Source organism: Channa argus, chromosome 17 (genome assembly GCF_033026475.1).
Source record: "Channa argus isolate prfri chromosome 17, Channa argus male v1.0, whole genome shotgun sequence".
NCBI lineage: Eukaryota > Metazoa > Chordata > Actinopteri > Anabantiformes > Channidae > Channa > Channa argus.
Genome location: NC_090213.1, coordinates 13,679,662 through 13,702,536, shown reverse-complemented (window position 1 = coordinate 13,702,536; position 22,875 = coordinate 13,679,662). Strand labels below are relative to the sequence as shown.

Here is a 22,875-nt window from a genome sequence, read left to right as displayed (position 1 = left end):
CTGAGGCAGTCACTCACCACATCACCTGCATCAGGCAGCTTATAAAAGGAGAAATGAAGGCAAATTTAGTAGAGTAGTGAGCAGCTAAAGAGACAGGAGTCAGACTCAGGAGCCAAAGGGACAGTGGATAGGGATCAGTTTTACTTTGCAGTATGTGTACTATAAAACTTGGAAATCATATCCCTTTGCATTTTATATCATTCATCCTCCTATTTGAAATGTGCTATATGAGCGTCCTTCGATTATGAGGAGTTACAGTCTGCAGCATCTTCATCAAATGAACTATTGTTCATTCCTTAGCAGTCAAGGTTGATACTATCACTTCTTTTATAAGTGATTCAATACTACTCCCAAACAAATGGGTATCAGAGTCTGTTGAGTGAAAATAAACGATGATCAGACAGAGAGAGACTAAAATAACTTAAGCAAATCATTAACACATTTCTATTTCAGCAGGGCCAGTTGAAAAAAAAATCTCAGTGAGTAATGTGTGTTTTATGATGTAATGAGCACAAAAGTCTAAGGTTCAACAATGAAAACAAGACCTTATACAAGTACACACAGGATGGATTTGCCACACTTTCATGATCCGAGGGCGCTTAAACCTGTAATAACTGTACAACTACTACATCTCTCTCTCACACACACGCACACACACACTCACGTCATGCTTCTATAGCTAATCTTCTTAGCAATCACAAGTTTCAACTATTTGCACAGAACAAAGTTCACTTTGTCAACAACAACAGAGGTGGTATTTCTACCAGTGACAGACAAAGTGCAGAGTAGACAGATAAGAAATAAAGGCATCAAAAATGAGCCAGAGAGACGATTACAAGAATCAGAACTTTAGACAACATTGTTTCTCGCCGAGGATTTATTCTTTGGATTATTTCACTTCCCTTTAAGCCAGGGGAGAAGTTCTTTTTGGGAATTCAGGTTTTGTGACTGCCGTCAAGAGTTGTCTTTGTCCTCAACTTGAAGTCAAACTACTAAAGACAATTTACAATTAAGGAGGACAACTACAACAAACTATACTCATTGTTTTTGGCAGCCTTCTGATATCTGCCACTTCCATCTGTGATCATTCCAATCTGCAATATAGGAAAACCTGAAAACTGTAAGTAGATATTTTGTAATATCTAATTCTGATCTCTCTGTTCATACATGTTTTTTGCAAGTGTAACTGTAATTGTAACAACCACTGTCTGTGTCTCAGTGTCGTGCCAGTTGCTTCTCATGGCTCACACCAAATGCACTAAAAAGACAGAGGGAGACGGCAGTATTCAGGACATGCTAATCTGGGAAAACTGCTGCATCCTAGAAAGCTGAATGTTCACAGTTTCTAAATATAATACGCATATCATTACTTTTTCGAATTACCACTGTACCATAGTAATTAGATTCCACTGACAGGTAGAAATCCATCTACAGTAAGTAAATTATTTCTAAATCCTAAATGTGAGCTACAACTGAATCCCCCCAGTCTCTCCTTGAATTAACTCCTACAAGCATAGAAATATTCACCTGGGGGTTTTGAAAGAAATAATAACTATTAATGGATCATTAAATCGTTTTACTCTTCAGTTGTTGATGTGTTTGTTCAAATTGTTCTCAAAAGTCACTTTACTTGGCCACCTCTTTCTACTGTGCGATCTTTTAAATGCTTGCTGTATCCAAAACATATTATCTGGATCTATTTTACTACCACTGCTCTTGTTGTGAAAACAGTTACTATAACTTAGACAGAAATACTTTTCAAACACATTATGACTTTATCCTTGACTTCCTTTCTTTTCGGATGCCTTGGCTTGGCTTTATCCCATGCAGGAGCAATATGGGGGTGCTAAGTGGGCCTTGGGCTGATCTGGCTCTTCTCCTGCGGCAGACAATCACACAGACAGACAGAGAGGCAGACAGCTTTCTTCTTCTCTGGCTTTTTGGCTTCCTGCTGTTCCTGTCCGTCTGTCTGTTGCTGCTGCAACTGATCATCTACCTTAGCTGGAAACTCAGACAGGGTAGGCATTTTATTAATTTTTCATGTGTAGCCCATGTCCAGTCTGCTTGCTACGATACATTTACCATGCTGCTGTGTAGATGAGTGCTGTACTAAATGGTTCTGGAGTCTTTCTGTCCTCATGCTTATCTACATATTTTAAGAATTTATTCATTTAAATGGTTCTTCTAGGGACATTTCACAGTATGCACAACAGTTCTATTCTTATTTGATACCACGATGCACACATTAGCTATGATTTTAGCTTGTACATGTCTCAGACTCGCACTGCGTTTTTAAACAACACCTGACAGCTCCTGTCACTCCAGTACAAAAATGAACATGGGCCCTGAAAACAATCCAAAACAGGCTACTAGAACAAAAAAAAGGACAAAATTTGGAGAGATGACATTTTTGTATAATTCAAACAAATACTGAGAAAATACACATTTACCACTTTGTTGCCCAGAATAAGAGTTAACAAGTTAACAACCGATTTACATTTTTGGTAGGAATTGAGTCAGACAATGTTTGTGTCTCAGTGTGGTTTTTACTCTGAGGCCAATTAGAGATCATCCTATTTGTACACCTTCAGTTGACCATTAGTGAATCTTGTTTAAAACAAAACTGCTTGCTATTCGGTTGTGTTTAGTGTTTTAGTGACTTGGTGTAAGTATCTGTCTTGGGAAAATTAATTAACTGGTGTGTAAAATACTATCACAGCACTTTATTATCCTTTTTGTAAGGTGGCGGCCTTTTCCTTTGGATTTTCTGTGGCCAGAAAACTTTCACTAAACGGGGAAACTACAGCATGTAAAACCTTAAAAGACCGATCTTTTAATTTGCTAATACAACATTTCAGCAACAAAGTCACTTCACATAAAACCATTTAAACTAAAAAAGTTAAATAGAAACTGTGTATCACTAACGAAGCTAACTTGGTTTGAAGCTACGCTTAGGTCACAGTCAGCGGACGCCTGTCAATGCAAAATAGTGAAAATAAGTTAACATTTCATGAGAGCTTCCAAAGGCTAACTATTTCTATTTCATTACAACTGCTTGACTTAATAAAATATTAGTTATATTTGGGGAATTTCCTTACTTGCTATCACACCTGGTTCCCATCAGCGCAGAGAGTGAGGGGGAAGTAGTGGCTCTGCGCATGCCCAGAAACTACACCAGTGTTTCTAGTCTCATCAGGGGTTTTTGGCTCTTTTTTGTTTGTTTTTTAAAAAATTAAAATACGCTCAAAACGGGACCGCACATCATAAACATTTCCCTCTATTTCATTCTTAGGCGTATAGAGTATAAATAAATTGGCACAAATGCAACTTCCAGCATCTAAGGTTAAGGTAGCTGGATTGGCTAAATTCAAGCTGTTTGCCTTTCGTGTTCCGCTGTTTCTGTCTGATGATCTTTTCTTCGCCCCTTAGTTGAAGCTGAACTGGGGGTGTTTTCACAGAACAGAAGCGCCATCTACAGACAGACAGATAGAGAAGCTCACCTGAGGAGGAGCGTTGGGTCCCATTCACACATCTGACACTGAAAAAACTTGATGGACCCTCCCTCCCCAACAACACACACACACTCAAAAGACTTGACAAGAGTAGTACATCCTGCCTGCTGAAACAGAGTCTGTCTTTATTACTCACGCAGTATTGTCAGACTGCCTGTATGTAAACAGCTATCAGATACCGTGAGGGTCATCACAGGCATAATTAAATTACCTCCAGAAGATGCCTTTTAAAGCCTTTAAAGAAAAAACTATTTAGTAGCTGTCACACAATATCTGTGAAAAGGACTGTTGCCTGTTCAGATGCTCAGGGAAAGCTGAAAGCCATCAAAACATCTCTTTTCTTCTCTGACAATTGACACTGACTGTAAAAAAACATCTTTACAAAGCAAAAAGCAACTTTTACATGTTATGTAGATTTTGGACTTTTTTTATAAGCTTAGAACATAAAACTTTACGAGTATTATTTTTCTGCATCTAACATGTGTAATAATTAAACTGGTTGCAGAGAAAACTGTTCATGACCTGTACATTCATATAACCTTCCTTTTTTATACATTTGAACCAATGAATTAAATGGAGAAATGAATGCAAAATATTTCCAAGTATCACAATCCTTTATTAAACAGTGTTACACAGGGGAGTCATGTGTGGGGAGACACAAGACAATGAAGCTGCTAAAAAAAAAAGAAAAAAAAAACTACTGGCGATCACTGGTTGGCTAAGAGGGAGCAATGAGGCTGCTGTGGGTTTTCCAAAAAAAGTAACTTTCAAAAGTTGTTCTTTATTTAGACAATATAAAAACCTGTGCTAGATTTAACTGGCTTATTGTGCCAAGTTGTGGCAAAAAGCCTTTGATATAATGTTGAAGAATGTGGCCCAGTTGTTTTTTTGCCTTTTAAGGCATTTACTTCATTAGTACAATGACATGGTGTGAATCAGATGAATGTTACAATGCCCTCCATGTCGTCCTGTTGAAATCCCTGACAGTTTTATAATCAGCTGGTGTAGTATCTTAACCACAGAGTGACACCTTGGAGTTGGCATGGTAATGATGCAACACCATCAATGATGCTTTATAATCCCTAAGAAAGTTAACTGCGGGAAAGACGTTTATGGAATGTTGGAATATGTTTTTCCCATTAGTAATCTTTCATAAATTCACAAAAAGCTCTGAAATTTTGAAAAACCAGAGCTCAGCAGCCCCAGTACTCCTGTGAATGGTTAAGACAGAGCCCACACCCCCGAAAAGAGGTTCAACGTGCTACAAACAGGAAACAGTGGCAGAAATTGTGATTTGAAGAGGTGTCCCTTCAGTGTCAAGACACAATATGACAATACTACAAATATCACAGAGAGGGCATAAGAAATTCTGCCTTTTAATAACTGCACCAATTTCACAGAGAAAATATATTACGAGAAAAGCTACAAAGATAGCTGTTGTGATCTTATCGAGGCTTTAAAAAGATTTTTGGAACAGTGAAAGCTTCTAAAGCTGCCTAATGCTGCATGGTTTGTCTTCTTTATGTTCTTCTGCTGCTTTGTCTCTTTGTAAGGTTAGAGGTTAAAGCTTCCCCCCTGCATAGAGGAGGTCAGACCAGTGTTTCCCAATAAAATGCCTGGAGTAACATTAGCGCTCCATCATCTAGGCATGCCTCAGACCAGGAAGAAAGTTTTAAAACTGTGTCAAATCAGGACATACATTCATTATTTGGTTGCCTGCAATCCAAATTACCATCATTTCCCATCTGGAGGGATGAATTGGTCAAATCTAGGCAGGTCAAGGTGGAATGTTTTTGACATTTTTAATCTGTGGCACCTTCTTAGTGTACAATCAGTTAAATCTCAACTAAATTACTTTTGTAGTTCTGCTTCCACTGAAAACGTGTCAACCAAATGTATTAGACGAAATAAGTCCCTGTTCTGTTTGTAATGTAGTGACAGATTTAATAAGTGATAGAATACAAACACATGTTCAAACAGGAGTTCTTCCAGTTTCCCTCCCAACTGCTGGTGCTCTTGGAGGAGGAAAAGACAATTTGAGTGACATTAAAAGAAAAATTCTAATTCCCAGCAAATGTGCTTGGTGTACTTTCTAATCTCATGTCCCACATGTATAAAATGCTTTTCTATTGTGCACCATTAACTTGAGTGGACTTGATTTTTTTAGTCACATCACATCCATGGATGAGATAATTTTTTCCTCTTTAAATTAAAAATTAGCACAATTTTGAAACCATTTAAAAACATACTGTATTAAATAAATCACATTAATGCATCAGAATATTTGGTTGCTGTGAAACGGTTACAACACAGCCAGCGTCATATCAAGGATAATCATATTAAAAACAGAGTTTGAGCTGAGATAATATGTTACCTACACACTCTCAAACCAATCAACACAGTTGCCTTCTATCTAGACTCACTCAAAATATTGCAAGATAAAAATATGTGAAGACATCCTCAATTAAATCCCAGATCTCACAGCTAACAGGATTCATAGGTATGAAAAGAAGCTAGAAGTGAAATTTAAATCAGGCTTTGATGCAGAGTTAACAAACTGGCAGAAATAGCTTTTATTTATATATATATATATATATATATATATATATATATATATATATATATATATATATATATATATATATATATATATATATATATATATATATATATATATATATATATATATATATATATATATATTTTCTGAATTTGAGACAGAAATGTTTCAAGTTCTTCCAACTGCATCTCTTAATTTTGGTACCTGCACTGGTTGACACACAAAACTCATTTTGAGTAACTTAAACTGCAGACTATGTCTTAACATTAAGCACTGCCATTATATTAAAACAGCTTTAACTTTTGGCAGGATGCAAAAATAGCAGGACTGAAACTTGCCAACATGCATCAATGTTTAAAATCTTTCTCACTCCCAGCTTGTTAGAGGGCATTGTACAGTGCCACATCTATCTCCCAACTGTCCTTTAATTTACTGGTCCTCTCTGCCAAACAAAAAGTTTGTTTACTGCCACCTCACTTCCCTGTGGCCCATTAGGAATGGTTAGTGTTGTACAGAGAGTGGCCACAGGGAAAATGTTTAGCTAATGAAAAGCTGCATTAAGGCTCCAATCTATAATAACCTTTTTTTTTTTAAACTGTACACACCAGCTTTAAAGTCAGTTCAGTTTCAGTTCAGAATCACTGCCATTTAGTTAAAATGTAATCTAAAATACACTAAAACCAACAGAGTCAATTAAAATCTCATCTTTTAAAATTGTGTTTGAGTAAAGATTGAATTGAACCAAAAATGAACTCACTTAGGTGGTAGTCAACACACAAGGAATGTGGATGAATAATATTGTGACACACAGGGAAAAAGGACAGAATCCCAATAATAAAAATAAGTTTGAATGTTCTTTACTGCAATACATTAAGTTACAGCTCCCTATTTTCTGATTACTAATAAAAAAATGAGCCAATGTGACAAAACTGATCACTACTATTCAGCTGAGTGTGGATTTTTAAAGTAATGAGACTGAACTTGCTGCTTTTTAAAATAAAAGTACCAAAAAAAAAAAAAAAACACCTACTTGTGTATTCCTCTTTCTGCAGTCATAGTTGTTTCTTTTGATTTTTTAAATTTTATTTTGTTACTCTTCAGTTAATAAAGTGAGGTAGGGAGCTGTAATTTAACAAACAAATCAATATTTTAGGAATGCACCAATACCAGTTCCCCACTGCTGACACCAAGCACAAAACTTCAGTGTCAAATCATTAATTTTGGACAAAAACAATGTAATAAAAGCCATCTTCATTTGAGATCACAACTGTCTTAAAATCTATGCTTTGACTTTTGCATTTCACTGAAATATACCTGTACTGGTAAAATAAGTTTTACAATGATACAGTCATTAGTCTGAATCTTTTCTCACCAGGATTAGTTATCAGTGCATCCCTAAAGGTTTCATCTGTGAAACATAAGACAAATATACTATCTTCTCTCCTCGTGTAAAAAAACAGTTAAAGAGAAGAAAAAAAACTAATAAAAAATAAAAACGGGCTACAAATGTTATGCTATAAAAGTGGTTGTTTTTTGTTCCCACAATATTTGTGAGGATCTTATTTTAAATTTTCTTGGTTTTAAAGTGAGGGATTTAGATGCACCACAGAGATGTAAGAATGAGCGACTGGAAAGAGACTGGCGACTTCTTTCCATTTGTCAAACCCTTCTCCTGCTCTTTAGTGCTTCTTCTTTTCCTCATCAGTCAGTCAGTCAAGGTTGGTTGGTGTAGGGTGATGAAGGTCAGTCAGCATCAACAGAGAGAACACTCATGGTGGGTCTTTCAACTCTGGATATAGAAAAATAAAGACAAATGTTATCACTATGGGTGGTCTGACTAATCTGGCAAATATTCATTTTGCATTCATATACAAAACCCCATCACTCAATGCCTAAATTTAATATTCCCTTCCTTAAACTCTCTCTTCCCGTGTGATGATGGCTGACAGTTTTAGTATCTTCATGGGGTTTTATTTTTTAACCCATTCATTTTCAGTTTTTGTCTTCAGCAAACAAAGCATCTCTAATACTAAATTAACAATAAATATTATTAATAATCATTTACTATTTTTACTATTACCTGATTTCAGTCAATCCTCCTCCTCAGCAAGTTCAGTTTCTTTGTGAACCACCACTCTGGTAACAGACATGTCAGGATGTTGCTCTTTGGCCTCCTTAATGGCCTGGGCCAGTGCCTGCAGTACCATGGGGCGACCACACAGTGGCAGCACCAAGTACAGCGGGCAGTGTAGGAGGTGGGGGAGGAGGGACAGGAGGGGAAAACGGTGGAGTTGAATGCAAAATTAACTAAGAAGCATAAAGAAAATGACAGCAATGCTGGATTTACGTTAAGTGTGACATGTATCATTTTACTTATTTGGGTTAAAAAAATAAGGGATCATAAATCAGTAAAATAAAGTGAAATGGCTTCAGGTGGAGCAGTGACATCAAGTGGAAAGAAATTGTCATAGATTTCTATTTCCAACTTAATGTGCCACAAATCTGTTGTTCTTGTGTAAATCCAGCAAATCAGAACAGACAAGCAACTTAAAACAAACCAGTGGACAAGGGATAAGACAACAACAAAAAAATGTTGCTGTCATGGTCCAAATACATTTGGGTGGCACTAACTGGGTTGTGAACGCTGTTTAAATCCCAGTACATTTTCTTTTATTGTGAAAATATGCAGCAAGTGAAAGATGAGAAACAAAACACAGGCATGAGAATAAATGGTTAATACAACCATTTTCTAAACACGTGGATAAAAAAGAGAAAAGAAAGAGAGATGAAGATCGAAGCAAATAAGTGAAATCTGAGTGGGACCTGCATTCAGATTGCAAACAACATGCTCAACATGTCACCAGACATCTGCTTGTGCCCTTACGTCTATGCAACCAGAAAAAAAAATTCTGTTGATGTGCAAGCTGATTAAAGTATGCTGGAGTGTAACATCCTGCTGTCAGCAGCCATCACAGCCAGCTTTATCATTTTCCCATCAGTTTTTTTAATTCTAAGAACCAAACCCATACACAGACGGTGCAAAATTTCTACTTACAACTGGATCACACGTCTACAAAACGATTCTTCGGAGTGCTTTTCACACCACGTATAGTCAGTTAGAATAAAGCCACCCATTAGCCAAGTTGCTAAAACACCAGGTAAGACTCTGTCTTAGCATCTGTGCAGCTGAAAACTGACCTGGTCATGGTCGATGTCACAGTCACCAGTGATGACAATGCGTTTCTCAATCCTTGTCTCTGATAGGCCGCCCTTCAGCGTCTGGGGAAAAAAAAAAAAACATTTTACAACATCAATGCTTTCATGGACATCACAACTAGTTTATTATGTTGTTCATTATCAGGGCTCACTGGAGTGCTGGTGGGATACAGCTGAAGATTATAATGACAGCCATGAGCCAGCAATAGAAAATATCATAATGCACTGGGCCACAAGAAGAGTGTGTGTGTGTTTTTGTGTGTACCTTGGTAATGTGTGTGGTTGTAGTAGTACACAAAGATTCTGATGTGATTGTCTGAGCAGTCATTAACACTCCAGGCTCACCATCACCATTACCATCCAACTGATAACAAAGACACAGACAGATAATGAGCTTTAAATGATCACTAGAATATCCCCATTAGATCTGCAATGTTTAAAACGGTCTTTTATAAAGATGTTTGTGCCTAAGCACTCTTGCCCTGTAGAAGAAGGAATGGATGATGACGACATGCACTCTCATGCACTTTTGCTAAATAGGAAACACTTTGGAAAGTTGAACATGGACATTAATCAGACTATCATTATTTTTAGGCAAAGTTTTTCACACAAACACAGTACACATTTTAAATGCTAACACACAGAAGGTGAAAAAAAGCTCCTTCTCTTTCTTAGGAGTGCACCTGTGCAGCTTCATATGTGATGGTCTTGGTTTCCGTATGTACGATGGGCACTTCTTTTGTAGCTATCTCAGTTTTCTGGGCTGCAAATGTGTCTGATATAGTGACCATTTCTGTCTTTACCACAGGTGGCTGGAAAGGGACGAGAGAGAGAAGTGAGGGGGAAGGGAACATGTTAATATATTAAATCTGAGACAGTTAGGGAAACAAACAAATATGTTTGGATCAATGCGACTTCTATTCTTTGGCATCAGATTTCCAAGTTAATTTATGTATAGATTTCTTTTATTAAGCTAATAGAAACCAATTAAAAGCAATATTTAATTATATTAGGGTTTAGTTCAACTGTGTTACAGGCTAAAAGTTGTAGATGTACAACACAACACATGCTTGTGAATTCAGCAAATGCCATGCAACAAATTAATAGTTCGAAAACTCATGCATCACAACATGTCAAAACAAAGAATAGGACAGAATCTACTTAATGTAATAGCAACAACTACAACAGCAGATCAGCTGCAGAACTGTCTTTGGCATCAACACAGACATGCATGTAACTTTATCCAAGAATACAAGCAATACTTAAAAGTACTGGCAGACAAACGGGCCTTCGCAATGTAAACAACATGCAAAAATGACATTCAGAGGAGCATTTGGCATTTCTAAAATGATTGGCAATGATGATCTCCACAATACTGTAACAATGGTGACCGCGACAAGCCACAGCACAACAAAAAGAGAGAAGCTTCACAGCCACAGATGAAGGGCACACAGAAACAAACACACACACACACACACACACACACACACACACACCAAAGGTGAAATATGCCATGCAGAGGAAAGCAAATATACAGCTAAAAGCACCATGCAATTTCCGCTTGAGCCCCATTTACGTCATAACACTAATTACAGTGTAGGAGGCAGTAAAAGTAACACACCACACTACTGTATGTGGGACAGAAGTGAACTAGGCATGATAATGCTATAAAGTATGAAGATGGCAGACAACAGAGACAATAAATATAAATATGATGAAAATCAAAGTAAAAACTGAAATGAATGATGTAGGGTACAGCAACATCACACAACACACCAACACAAGTGGTGAATTGTCTCCTAAAAAACCCTCTTCTGCCAGTTTGAATAGGAGTTATAACTGTTTTCAAAGGTGAGTGTGAGGATGTATATGGGGCTTACAAATTCTGACAAGCAGGAAAGGAAAACCGGCACTGAGGTAAGCATGATAAAGAAAAAATAATCTGGGTGTTTCTACAGCTGGTGGAAGGATCAAAGCCCAGGCAAGCTCAGCAGTCAGCCCAACGAAGACTTTACCTCAGAGCAACAAATAACCTGTGGCCGTGGTTCTGTTTCAACAAGACAGGATTCTCCGTTCATTTTAGGCTCCCGTTCTTCCTCCTCTGCTTCAGCTGGAGCACCCAACATGGTAACAGTCTCCTCCAACTGATTGAGACCATTAGGGCCTTCATCAGGAGTCATCATTGGATCACCTGTGGGTTCCTCCGTATCATGCTCCCCTTCTTTCTCATCCTCTGCATTCTTCTTTTTCTCTACCTCTGTATCCTCTGTCCTGGACTCCTCCACCTCTTGACTGGCTTCTTCTCGAGGTTGGCTGACTTCAGCTGGAAAGGTGGAAGAATCTGGAGCAGACAAGTAAAGCTCCCCTGTCTTATCTTCTTCTTTCTTCTCCTGCTCTTCCTCCTCTTCAATTTCCTCTATTATTTGTGTATGAGCAATGGAGACTGAGACATTTGGGTGGTACTCGGCTTCTTCTTCACTCTCACTCTCAGATGAAATACTAGTCTGCTTTGCCTCTTCTACTGTCTCCACTAACACTACTTCCTCTTCAATCTTTAGATCTTTCTCGCTTGTTTCCTGCTCTGTAGGTGGGCTGGCAGGAGAACTGGTTTGAACTGTGACAAATTCAGGTTTTGTTGCTTTGGAAACCTCTTGGATGACAACAGTTTCTTCGATTTCAACTTCGGTCGTCTATACACAAACACACACACATTCACACACACCCATGTACACAGAGTGCACAGACAGACACAATGAGGTGCACACACATACACAACAACGCATGGGGACAAAAACAAAAACATAACATGATCATTGAACATAAATCAAATGAAACTACATTAAGCAAAAATAAATAATAATACATAAGTCAGGAATAAAAAGAACATGAAAATGTTCAACTGTGGACATGAAAGTGACAATTGTGAAGGCAGTCAAATGAATAGTCACAGAATGCATGGCTGTAGTAAGAAAAATATTTTACTGCTGCAAATGGAAAAAGAAGGAAAAAAAGGAGACACAATGGATAAAAAGCGTCATGAAGGGAAGTCTGAAGGGATTAGTAGAGGAGAAGTTAAGACCACCTTTGCAGGTTCTTTGGTATCACAGATCGTGCTATCAACTGTAGATGCTTCTGTTTGGGGCAGACTCACCTGCATAACAGAGAGGTTACCATGACAATTATCAATCACACTAAGTGACACTGCAGTGACATCATCATTGTTAGCAAATAGCAATATTGTAATGCACATACATTGCCAGATTCAATGCAACAGACAATAAATTGACTGATGGAATAAACGAGTTAAAAGGAGAACAGAAGAGGAAAAGACTAGTCCATTATTTACACTAAAGCTCAACTTCACTTGCATAAAATGAAATATGATATTGGAGTCAGCAGGGTCTTTAAGAAGACCACAACAAATTGTGTTAGATGGATAAGTGGTTACAATAGCATCTAGTGTTGGCTCAGTAGTTCTACATGCAGCCACAGCAGTTGAATATAATAACTCTGTGCAAAAGTTTCTATTAAAAAGTAAAGCATCCATCTCCTCTTCAAGTCTGTACAGCAACACAGACAGCAAAAAAAAAAGAAACAAAAAAAACAAAAAAAAGAGCAGAACACTGCTAAATTTAACAATGGCAATAGGTCCAGCTGGAAATAGATAAACGGTTGTTGATTATGATAGCAATAAAACAAATCCTGAAGAATAAATTCCACTAGGTAATGACTGAGCTATGAAAAACCAATCATGACAACTCCATCATGGCAAAAGCATCACATGAAAAAATATGCTTAGGAGTAAGAGAAAGAAACATTACACAACTCAACAACACAAAAATGAAGGTAAAAAAATTGGAGACAGTGAGACATTAGTGAGACAGACAAGTTGATGTGTACTTCTTGTGGCAGAGAATACGTTGTTGTTTCTTTGGAGCAAATCATAAAGTTTTGAAGCACCGCACAACTTTTGCAGCACAAAAGCTCTGTATATCAGTTTCCGAGTCAGAAACACCCAGACAGACGTACCACTTGCTGCTGTTGTTGCTGAACGCGTGTCGTTGGAGCGGGAGAGGAGGTGAGACGCTTCTCCCACTGGTTTGGCTGAGGAGGAGAGGGAGGTGGCGCCTCCATAAAGGAGCGTTTTAGCTGGCTAATGCTAGCTTGGTGTTTCAGAACCTCGTCTTGGGTCTTATCATGGTCCTAATGGGGAGTGGAGGAGAGGAATAATGGGGGAGGAGAGGTAAGGGAGACGAGGAAGGGGTGGAGAGTAAATAACATGTATGGTTTAATTAGGGAAGAATGAGAGGGGCAGGATAACAAAGAGATGAAGGGCAAAGTAGAAAGGAAAAGAAAACAAATACAAATAGAGGAAAACAAATAGAGGTGTTAGATGAAGGAAAAGTTAAGGAAATAGGAAAAAGAAAGGCAAGGATGAAGAAAAAGAGTAAAGGAAAAGTAACTTGTTAAGAAAATATAAAAGAGTCAGAGTGAAAAGAGGCTTGAAAGTAGAGATGGCAGAAAAGTATAGTGGGTAAAAGAATAGGGAAAGGGGGGACAACAAGGGTGAAAAGGGGAAGGGGATTTGGGAGGGGAAAATTGAGGTCATAGGAACATTAGTCTGTCAATCAGGAGAGAAACAAGATGGATGCCATGTCTCACTGAAGCCTTCTTTAATGGATTTTAAATGGAACCTTAAAATTTGGCCTATAGGGTTTGATTGAGAGCGAGAGAAAGCGCGAGAGAGAGAAACAGACAGACAGAGAGAGAGAGACAGAGAGATATATAGTGTATCTGTTTTAGCTACAGTGAAATAAGGCACCTCTGTCTTATTAAATAATTTACTCCTAAGCAACAGCAGGGCAAACTGCAGAGCATGGAGCTGATAGTGTGGAACCCTGTAATCCTGACCTGCCATCTTTCTCTTTTCTTCTGTCTTTTTATTAGTTTTCTAACTTTGCCAATACTCTCGGTTTCACCTCCCCAATTCCATATCTACAGTATCTATCCATCTCTGTGTCATATCATCTTACCCATTTCTGCCTTAAGCGGTAACATTATCAATGAGCTATTTTAACTGGACTGACTAGAACTAAAGGAGAATTTTCCAGACCTAGTTCACTGGCTTTTCTACTCTTCTAAAGGTCTAACACCTCAATCTCAGTATTACTGCACTCCAACAAACACCACCTGGCAATGCACCACTATCAGTCCCATGTCATGAAATAAAACATGTTTATATTTTAGTATGTTATCACAGCACACATCACTTGATGCTGGAAGCCAATCCCCAGTAAACAGGAAGAGAGGTCCCCAAATGGGTTAAGGAGGCAGGATTAGTCATGTTAAACACAGCTGCCTGGCAAAAATCAAACTCTTGAATTAATCACGGATTGAAAATGCAAAAAGATAAAATGATCACAAAACAGCATTCAACATGCACACAGCATGCATAAAAGCCACATTCAGACACGGCTGAGCCTATTCACAAAGCAGCCATTGTGAAAACCTGGACTGGGAAATATCCTGGAAGAGCAAGTCCTCTCTGTGCTGTTGTTTGCCAAGATCAATATCTATCAAAGGCTTTTGCATTTCATACATTCATTTTAATTCTCCTTTTGATCTCTAGACTGTGTAAACAAATTAGCCTGAATTTAGTTATAGAAGTTAATATAACTAATCTGTCACATTAGCACACTGTGGTTTCGTTTTTCTGCTGTAGACAATGCTGATGAGCACTGAGGCTATAACAAAGCCGAGGGTTGTGGTGGGGGAACCAAAACAACTAACTGCAAATGTAAAAATCTTTGGGAAAGTCTTTGGGTTTGTCACTTCACCCAGAACATTAAAATATTAAAATACAGATTATTGCAGTATTAAATGGACATTTGTGTTATACATCATAAATGGGATCATATATACTGTAGTCATACTTCCTAGCCCAACTGTTCATAATTGCTGCTACATGAATTAGGACAATTAGCAGTGCAGCTTTTTCATACTACACTTTTTTTTACAATGCTAGGATTTCTAAAATAGCTGATATTCAGTATAGACTTGATATAAAAACATCCACAAACAACAATACACGCAGGCATGCAGTCAGAGCCTGAGAGTGCGAGAGGGCAGCAGTCTTGTACAGTACAATGCAGGGGAAGTTGTAGTGCCGATGGCGTCAAAATACAAAGAAAATACAATTTAGTCTTGTTCAGCCATCAGGTGACGCCAGTACCAACCTCCAACATTAAATTACTGTGCCTCACATAAATATTTTCCCCATGCACTCTCAATGGACTCTGGAAGGCAGACATGAAGCAAAAAATGAAATAAATTAATTAAAACTGTAAAAACATCAACAAATGTAACACTACAAAATAAAACATGGGACACAAATAATATAATTAAGTAAATGATAAAGATTTTTAAAAAAAATATAAATAATAAAGGGAGGCATGTGATGATACAGTCGAAATGTCTAGAACTGTAATAAAAGCTGGAGAATTTTCACAAGCTTAAATTTAATTTTGATAATGCAACAGTGCGAGTACCTGTGTCCATGTTAAAAAAAACTCAAAGCATTCATAACATCACCACATCAAAAAACATTACATACACAAACCAACAAACCCTAATGTGCTTTCAGTGAAACCAAGAAATAATGATGACAACCACAGATATGAACCAGAAAGCAAACTCAAAGTGTGAAACCATAAGCCACAGCAGTGCAACTGAAAGTGAAGATTTTGGGTGAAAGTGCCCATTCAGCATTGGTTTTAAGGTTCACGCCCAACCTCTAATCCTCAACACTGTGTGCTTTTAGACTTATTCCTGTCTAAATTTCCTTCCTTAGCCTTCTTATTATTATTACTATTCTTTTTTTTTTTGTTTGTTTGTTTGTTTGTTTTTTACAAATGCCAGATTGGAGCTTTCCTATAGTTGTTGAAACTGAGTTAACATCCTCACATTTGGGCACTTTCACCCTAATGAGTGAACCCAAACAACCACCACGATCAGCGCAAATGATTGACAGACCAAATACAAAACCAAATATCAATAGTGGGTGAACCTGAGAGGGGCCAAGCTCACTGGCTCCAAGTGACTGTTGATGTGGTAAAGTAAGGAAAAAAGTAATGACAGGTTAGGTTTGCTGCATGTGTGCACAACTACACCATAAAACCAATTCCATTCAATACACAGATCCTCAAAGATCAAACATTATTCTTCTAAGAATTGTGCTGGGTAAAAACAGGCCTTACAGACCTGGATGGAGGGTGTGACTTCCATATCGCCACTGTGCAAGTCCACCTCCTTAACCTTCAGTGTCGTAGTCATTGTGAAGGTAATTATGACAAAATGAGCAGGGTAGGGGCACGAAAAAAAAAAAAAAGAAAGTGAAATGGATAATGGGAAAAGCTATTTCCTTCCCCAGCATGTCCTTTGCACCAAATCGATGGGGACATTAACAGAAAAATTCTGAGATGGTCAATACAGGGAGAAAGCAGATACAGCTGACTGCTTATGTACAGTTAGAGAAAAAAAAAAGAAGAGAGATTTACAGTTTGTGTCAAAGCACGTGTTTATCCTATTATACAGCATATTAAAAACCTGAGTCAGATGCGCTCTGTCTACAAGTAAATTCCAAAAACCACTATGTTCGGGCGTAGGTTTTTAAGACACAGAAACTACTTTATGTCAAACAAAACATTTTAAAATCATTCTGCAGTTACAGCATAAGTGCCACGATGTGTTCACCGGAGACCAGCTTTATACTTAGGACTTCTGCTTTGTTACTCAGGCACTGAGCAGAATATGCCCCATCTGTTCCATCTAGAGAAACAGATTAATTCAACAAAGCCAAAAAATGCACAGCATAAAAAGTGCTATTATACACTATTACAGTGCCTTGCAAAACTATTCATACCCCATTGAAGTTACAACCACAAACGTAAATTTATTTTACTGGGATATTATCTGATACACCAACACAAAGTGGATCATAATTATGAAGTGAAAGAAAAATTATGGTTTAAAAAAAGTTTTTTGTTTTTTTTTACAAATAATTATCTGAAATGTGTGACGTGCATTCGTATTAGCCCCTTTTACTTTGATACCACTAACTAAAATCCAGTGTAACCATTTGCCTTTAGAAATCACCTAATTAGTAAAAGTAGCTATTTTGCAAAGAAAAATGGGCAAAAATGCCCCTCTCTAGATGTGCAAAGATGGTAGAGACATACACTCTAAAAGACTTGGAGCTGCAACAAAAGGTGGGTCTACAAGGTATTGACTCAGGGTGGGCTGAATACAAATGGACGCGACACTTTTAAGATGTTTATTTGTAAAAAAGTTTGAAAAACATTTATCATCCATCCACTTCACAATTATGTACCACTTTGTGTTGGTCTATCACATAAAATCCCAACAAAATACATTTACATTTATGGTTCTAATGTGACACAATGTGGAAAATTTTAAGGGGTATGAATACTTTTGCAAGGCAGTGTGTTTTATACAGTGGTAAAGGACAGGACACTGAGATTTCTGAAACTTAGGGAAGTGTAACACTAGTTTAATCTAAATATCGTTTACCAATATACAAATCCAATAAGTTTTAATGCTAAAGGGTAAAGGGGTTTACTATATCTACCGCTATGTGCAAATGTAACTTTAACATATCATTTTGCAGTTACATCATTTATCTGCAACCCAAAGGAAATGGAGCAAGTTTGACTAAAAAGCTGTTATTTCTTAAGTGTTTTTTTTTTTAATTGCACCACACAATTATTTTAACTCGTCTGATGGTTGTGATCTTAAAGACCTAACACACAAATCAAATGTCATTGTGATTTGCTGTTGTAAATTAAACTATTTAATTCTCTCTTTTTATTGTGTATAGTTCTTAATCTTTAATATCTACATTTTATCTATATGAACAATAATTTCTCTATTGAAATACTTTATCAACTCTGCATCTTAATACTTTACTTTACACTACTTGATCTAATCTTTTTTCTGTTTAACAACACAGTGGGGTTGGCAGGGTTCAGGGATGTTAAAAAAAAAAAAAGGGTCAGGAAATCAGGGAGATTAGGAAAGGAAGTGGCCATTTGCATGAATTTAAGGAGTTGACTATAGGCAAACAGATTGCACAATCATCAGAACGGGGGTTAAAAGTAAAGAAAATTAGAAGAGGGTAAATAGGGTGGGGAAATTTGGATACATAAAAGTTTGTTTTTATGCAGCAGGATCGCACATTTCTTGTATCCAGGTAGCACTTGTGTGGTGCCTGATGCGAGGAGGTGTGTGTGCTTGCTTGATAAAACCAGCGATTAAATGGTCCTTGGGCTGATCATTTTGTGTTTCAGGGACAAACCGTGGCAAAACTGCCCTTCGCTTACGAGAGACCACGTTCTCTAGGTAACACAATGTAAGGCCCAGGGGTGTGGCTAAAATCAGAGCTAAGACCAAAGACTGGCTCGCTGTCAGCATCACAACCAATAGGAAAAGGACTAGCAGACAAGGAAGGAGAAAGGGAGATTGATTTAGGAGGTAATGGTGAAAAGACGAGCTGAGGTAAGAGCAAGAAAAAGACAAGTGGGTCGAGCAAAGAATTACATACGAGAAAAAGGGCAATGAGGGAAAATAAAAGCGAAAGAAGGAAGGGAAAACTGTGTAAAAGGTAAAAGAAAAAATTGAGGGCAAATGTGGCAGTGTTGTGTGCCGAGGAATAGCAGGGGCCAAGCTAATGAGTTTAGGAGGCAAACAACCACTTATAAATGCCATTAACTTCGACCACATTAATGCCAAACCATTAGGAATCTGCCATAGCCTGGATGCACCCATGTTGGAAGCTATATAGCTGGGAGCAAGGATGGTAAAAATGTTCACTTTATCTGCTGACTTGGACATTAGCTTGATCAAACTGAGAGTAAAAATGCTAAATTTTTTTGTTAGCTTAGCTAATATCCTTATGGGCAGGCACCTGTTTCCATTCCTGTTTAACATGGACAGAAAACACAGGCTGAAAAAAAAATATTTAACCACACTCCTCAGGGAGAACCAGCTCTTCAAATTTGGTACTCCAGCTGGTGCTGCAGTTTCAGCCCGGCAGCTTTCCTCTGCTCCAAAAAGCTCTGGAGCGTCTGTTTGGGAACTTGTGGTTGGGTAATATGTTTGAGGGTTTTGTGTGAGATGTTCAAGATCAGCCAACTGTTCATCAGACATGATGGAGTCATATGAGGGAGGGGTCCACGGTGAGGCAGATGAGTCATCAATAAGGTCGTCATCTTCAGAGATGTCTGACAGCCCATGGTCGAGCTCAGAGATGGAGTCAAGGGAAGGGGGGATGGAGGAAAGTGAGGATGATGAAGAGAAGGAGAGAGGAAACATAAAGATTGACTGATGGGAGGATTGAAAGAGAGGAAACACATCCAGGGTGAGAAAAAGATGAAGAAAGAAAAAAAAGGGAGGCGAAGGAGGACACAAGATGGGGAAAAAAGGGAGGGGACACACTCACACAGCCCCAAGTGTGGAAGCAAGAAGTGTAGAAGTAAAGTAATTTACATATAAAATTACAACATGGGCGAGATTAGCATTAAAAGGATCATTTCATTTTGTGTTTTCATAAAATGATGGCAAAAAAATGAGAGCATGCAAGACGGGAGTGAGAAAAACAAAAAAGAGGAGTGTGTGAAGAAAAAGAGAGAGGGGAAGAGACAAAACATTAGTCAGTGAACACACCACAATAGTTAAAAGCGAACATAGGAGGGTAGAGAGTAGAGGGCAAAATACAAAGTACAGTTTTGATCAAAAAGGGTGCGAACATGGTGCTGCCACTAAACAAAGGTTAAGACAGAGGTCAATTCCACAGTAGTGGGGTGTGACAGAGCTAGCAGGAGTAAAGGGAGAGTGCAGAGAAAGGGGTGCATGGGGGAAGCATGCTAATATAATAATGCTCTTTATCTGCTACTGCAGGTAGGCATAGGCTGGTTTAGTTAAATAGTGGGCACAGACCCTAAACAAAGGGGGGATGCTTGAAGATGCAGAGTCGAGGTATGTGAAATCATTTATATTTGCAGAGACACAAAACTTTACTGCTCTAATAAAGGCAAACAAGGTTGTAAATGCAAAAATCTAATAAAAACAATTAATATAAATATAATTTTCTGTATGATGAGTTAAAAATGAGGTATTTACTCTGAAAGTACTGCTGACTTAAAAACTGTTGTTACTCACAAAAAATATATATATTAGGCTTAAAATGAAAAACAACAGAGTGTGGTTGTTTGTGGTTCGTTGCCGTGGTTCAAGTAACTAAAGGATCCTGTGAAAACAGAAAAAAATTGCCTGTACCTACAGATGAGCATATTAAACCTCCTGATAATATGAAGACCCCCACAGAGACAGGACCAAGGCTAAGACCTCAGACTATTATTTCAGTTCTGGTACCAAGTCCTGTTCAGTCACTGCATTTGTGAACCATTGGTTTTTCCATGTCATTTTTTCACCTCAGATTTTAAGTAAGAATCTGATACAATTGTCCATACATTTTTTGTATATTGTACAACTCCAGATGTTCAGTGAAGATGGTCCCATGGAGTGGCCCCATAGTAAAACCTCTGCACGGTTCCCACAACACTCAAAATAATGGTCATGGTCATCTGCGTGCCATACAGTCGCAAGAAAAAGTAATTGCACCATATGCAATATCCTGGTTTTCTGCTTAAATTGATCATGAAATGCGATCTGGTCTTGACCAGAGTCACAAATATCAACAAACAATATTTCTAAGCTGGTAAAACAGTCGTGATCTTGTTTAGTAAAAGACTTAAACACACTCAAACATTCAATTGGTGGAAAAAGTAATAGCAACACCAGGCTTCTGACATCACCAAAGTGTCAACTGGAGTCAGGTTTTTGCAAACCTGGAGTCCAATCAATGAGACAAATGTGTTGTGGGTTAGAGATCCTCTGGACAAAACAATAGCTCTCAGAAGACCCATGATCAAGACAGACTGAAAATATCACGACTTTTTATGTTTTATCAGCTTAGAAATATTGGAAATATTGTTTTTGTTGACATTTGGAATTTTGGTAAAGATCTCTTCATATTTCATGACAAACAGTGTCACTACTTTTCTCATGAATGTATACTATTGGCTCATACATAATAATGTCATAATCATTAAGATGCTTATACAAATTTGTTTATACAAATTTGCATATGCAAAAATCCATCAACATGTAAGCGTGTCTATATTATAGGTTTTATGTTGAGACCAAGCCTTTATCTTGAGCAGAGCCAGACTGGTTTTTCTCTTTTTCCATCACGCCTCCTGTGGGACAATATTGAATATAACAAAAGCATCTAAACAAATACTAAGGCGGACATGTTTTCTATCGGTCTTGTTTTCGAATGTATCCACACAGGATGTACACACCAACACACCTTAGAGTCAGAATGGAGCTCCAGACGGGGCTCCCGTCCATTCTCAGCTGTCTCCCTGCCAGCCTCAGTTGTGCTGATCATTGGTGCTAAAGCAATTTGAAAAAACACAAACAAAATGAATTATTACAACTTATCAACAAACCCAAAAATCAACAGGTTTTATTTTTGTAACATTCAGGGTATAGTGGCTTGAATACTTTAAGATGAACTACATCAAAACACATTCTCTGTATACAATAATACAAATTAAATCCATAAATTGTTATATATAACCTATTATTTAATAATAATTTAATAAGTAACAAGGATACAGTTCAACTATCTACCCAGCAGGGGGCAGTATAAGTTAATAATAAATGAAAACAGTTTAAAGTAGGATCTGTGAGCCATATCTGGAAAACCACAAAAAACTGTTTCCAAACACATTAACATATGTCAGATATATATATATATTTGATATCTGGCTCTTTTTCAAATACTGTAGTTACATATCTATACAAAATCCCAGTGCATTTACATTTAAGTTTTTATCCTGTGCTTGTTAATTTTTGTCCTGCTAATGGCAAATTTTGCGATTTTCTTGATCCATGTTGTAGTTTTTCATTTTATTCTGAACCGTTTTTCTTCTCTTTTCATTCTTCTTTTTGTCACTCTCAGAGTGACAGGAAACATATGCTGCAGCTATTTCCTGTATCTGGTCAGACACTGAGCATTGTACATCCAAACACACACACACACACACACACACACACACACACACACACACACACACACACACACACACACACACACAATCCCTATGATCTATGATCACACTTTCATTTACCCATCATTCCTTCCATTTTTCTTCTGATTAATTATTGTTCAGACTGAATCTGGTTTGTCATACAGTTTGTCTTTTTGACTGTGTTACCTCCATCCAGACTGCGGCTAATACGTTTTGATGAGGTGCGTTCAAATTTGGGTGCAGGCCGATCTATGAGGGAGCTGGCCTGGCGGCTCTGGGCCTGAGTACGCCCGCTGTAACGAAACTTAGAGCCCAGAGTCAAGAAACGAGCCTTGGTAGGAGGCTCTGGTGCACTTAACCTAGAGACGAAACACAAAAAAATGAAGACAGATTGTGTAATTCAATAGACAAA

At 37.8% G+C, this 22,875-nt stretch overlaps 2 protein-coding genes across 18 annotated transcripts in view; one reads left to right on the top strand and one right to left on the bottom strand.

Annotated features, from left to right (window-relative positions):
* The first annotated feature begins 589 nt into the window (after window positions 1–589).
* The window catches only part of itpkb (inositol-trisphosphate 3-kinase B), an 86,577-nt gene continuing 64,291 nt past the window's right edge, over window positions 590–22,875 (top strand). The window contains exons 1-3 of one of the 3 annotated variants that reach the window (XM_067481140.1): window positions 591–1,120; window positions 1,220–1,433; window positions 1,831–2,018. The gene's annotated coding sequence lies outside the window, so the exon portion shown is untranslated. Of the gene's footprint in view, window positions 1,121–1,219; window positions 1,434–1,830; window positions 2,019–22,875 lie in introns of all 3 variants that reach the window. The other 2 variants (XM_067481141.1, XM_067481138.1) reach the window with 2 other exon arrangements.
* epb41l2 (erythrocyte membrane protein band 4.1 like 2) overlaps window positions 4,293–22,875 on the bottom strand; it is a 47,283-nt gene continuing 28,700 nt past the window's right edge. For 2 of the 15 annotated variants that reach the window (XM_067481123.1, XM_067481124.1), the window contains exons 13-25: window positions 22,650–22,822; window positions 21,737–21,822; window positions 16,549–16,602; window positions 16,355–16,387; window positions 15,525–15,584; window positions 13,318–13,491; window positions 12,371–12,439; window positions 11,304–11,978; window positions 9,972–10,100; window positions 9,554–9,652; window positions 9,271–9,351; window positions 8,153–8,267; window positions 4,293–7,861 (exon numbers count right to left, since the gene is read on the bottom strand). In XM_067481123.1, the coding sequence (XP_067337224.1) occupies window positions 8,163–8,267; window positions 9,271–9,351; window positions 9,554–9,652; window positions 9,972–10,100; window positions 11,304–11,978; window positions 12,371–12,439; window positions 13,318–13,491; window positions 15,525–15,584; window positions 16,355–16,387; window positions 16,549–16,602; window positions 21,737–21,822; window positions 22,650–22,822 (1,738 nt within the window). In that variant the 3' untranslated portion in view covers window positions 4,293–7,861; window positions 8,153–8,162. Of the gene's footprint in view, window positions 7,862–8,152; window positions 8,268–9,270; window positions 9,352–9,553; window positions 9,653–9,971; window positions 10,101–11,303; window positions 11,979–12,370; window positions 12,440–13,317; window positions 13,492–15,524; window positions 15,585–16,354; window positions 16,388–16,422; window positions 19,687–21,736; window positions 21,823–22,649; window positions 22,823–22,875 lie in introns of those variants that run through there. The other 13 variants (XM_067481135.1, XM_067481129.1, XM_067481127.1 and 10 more) reach the window with 13 other exon arrangements.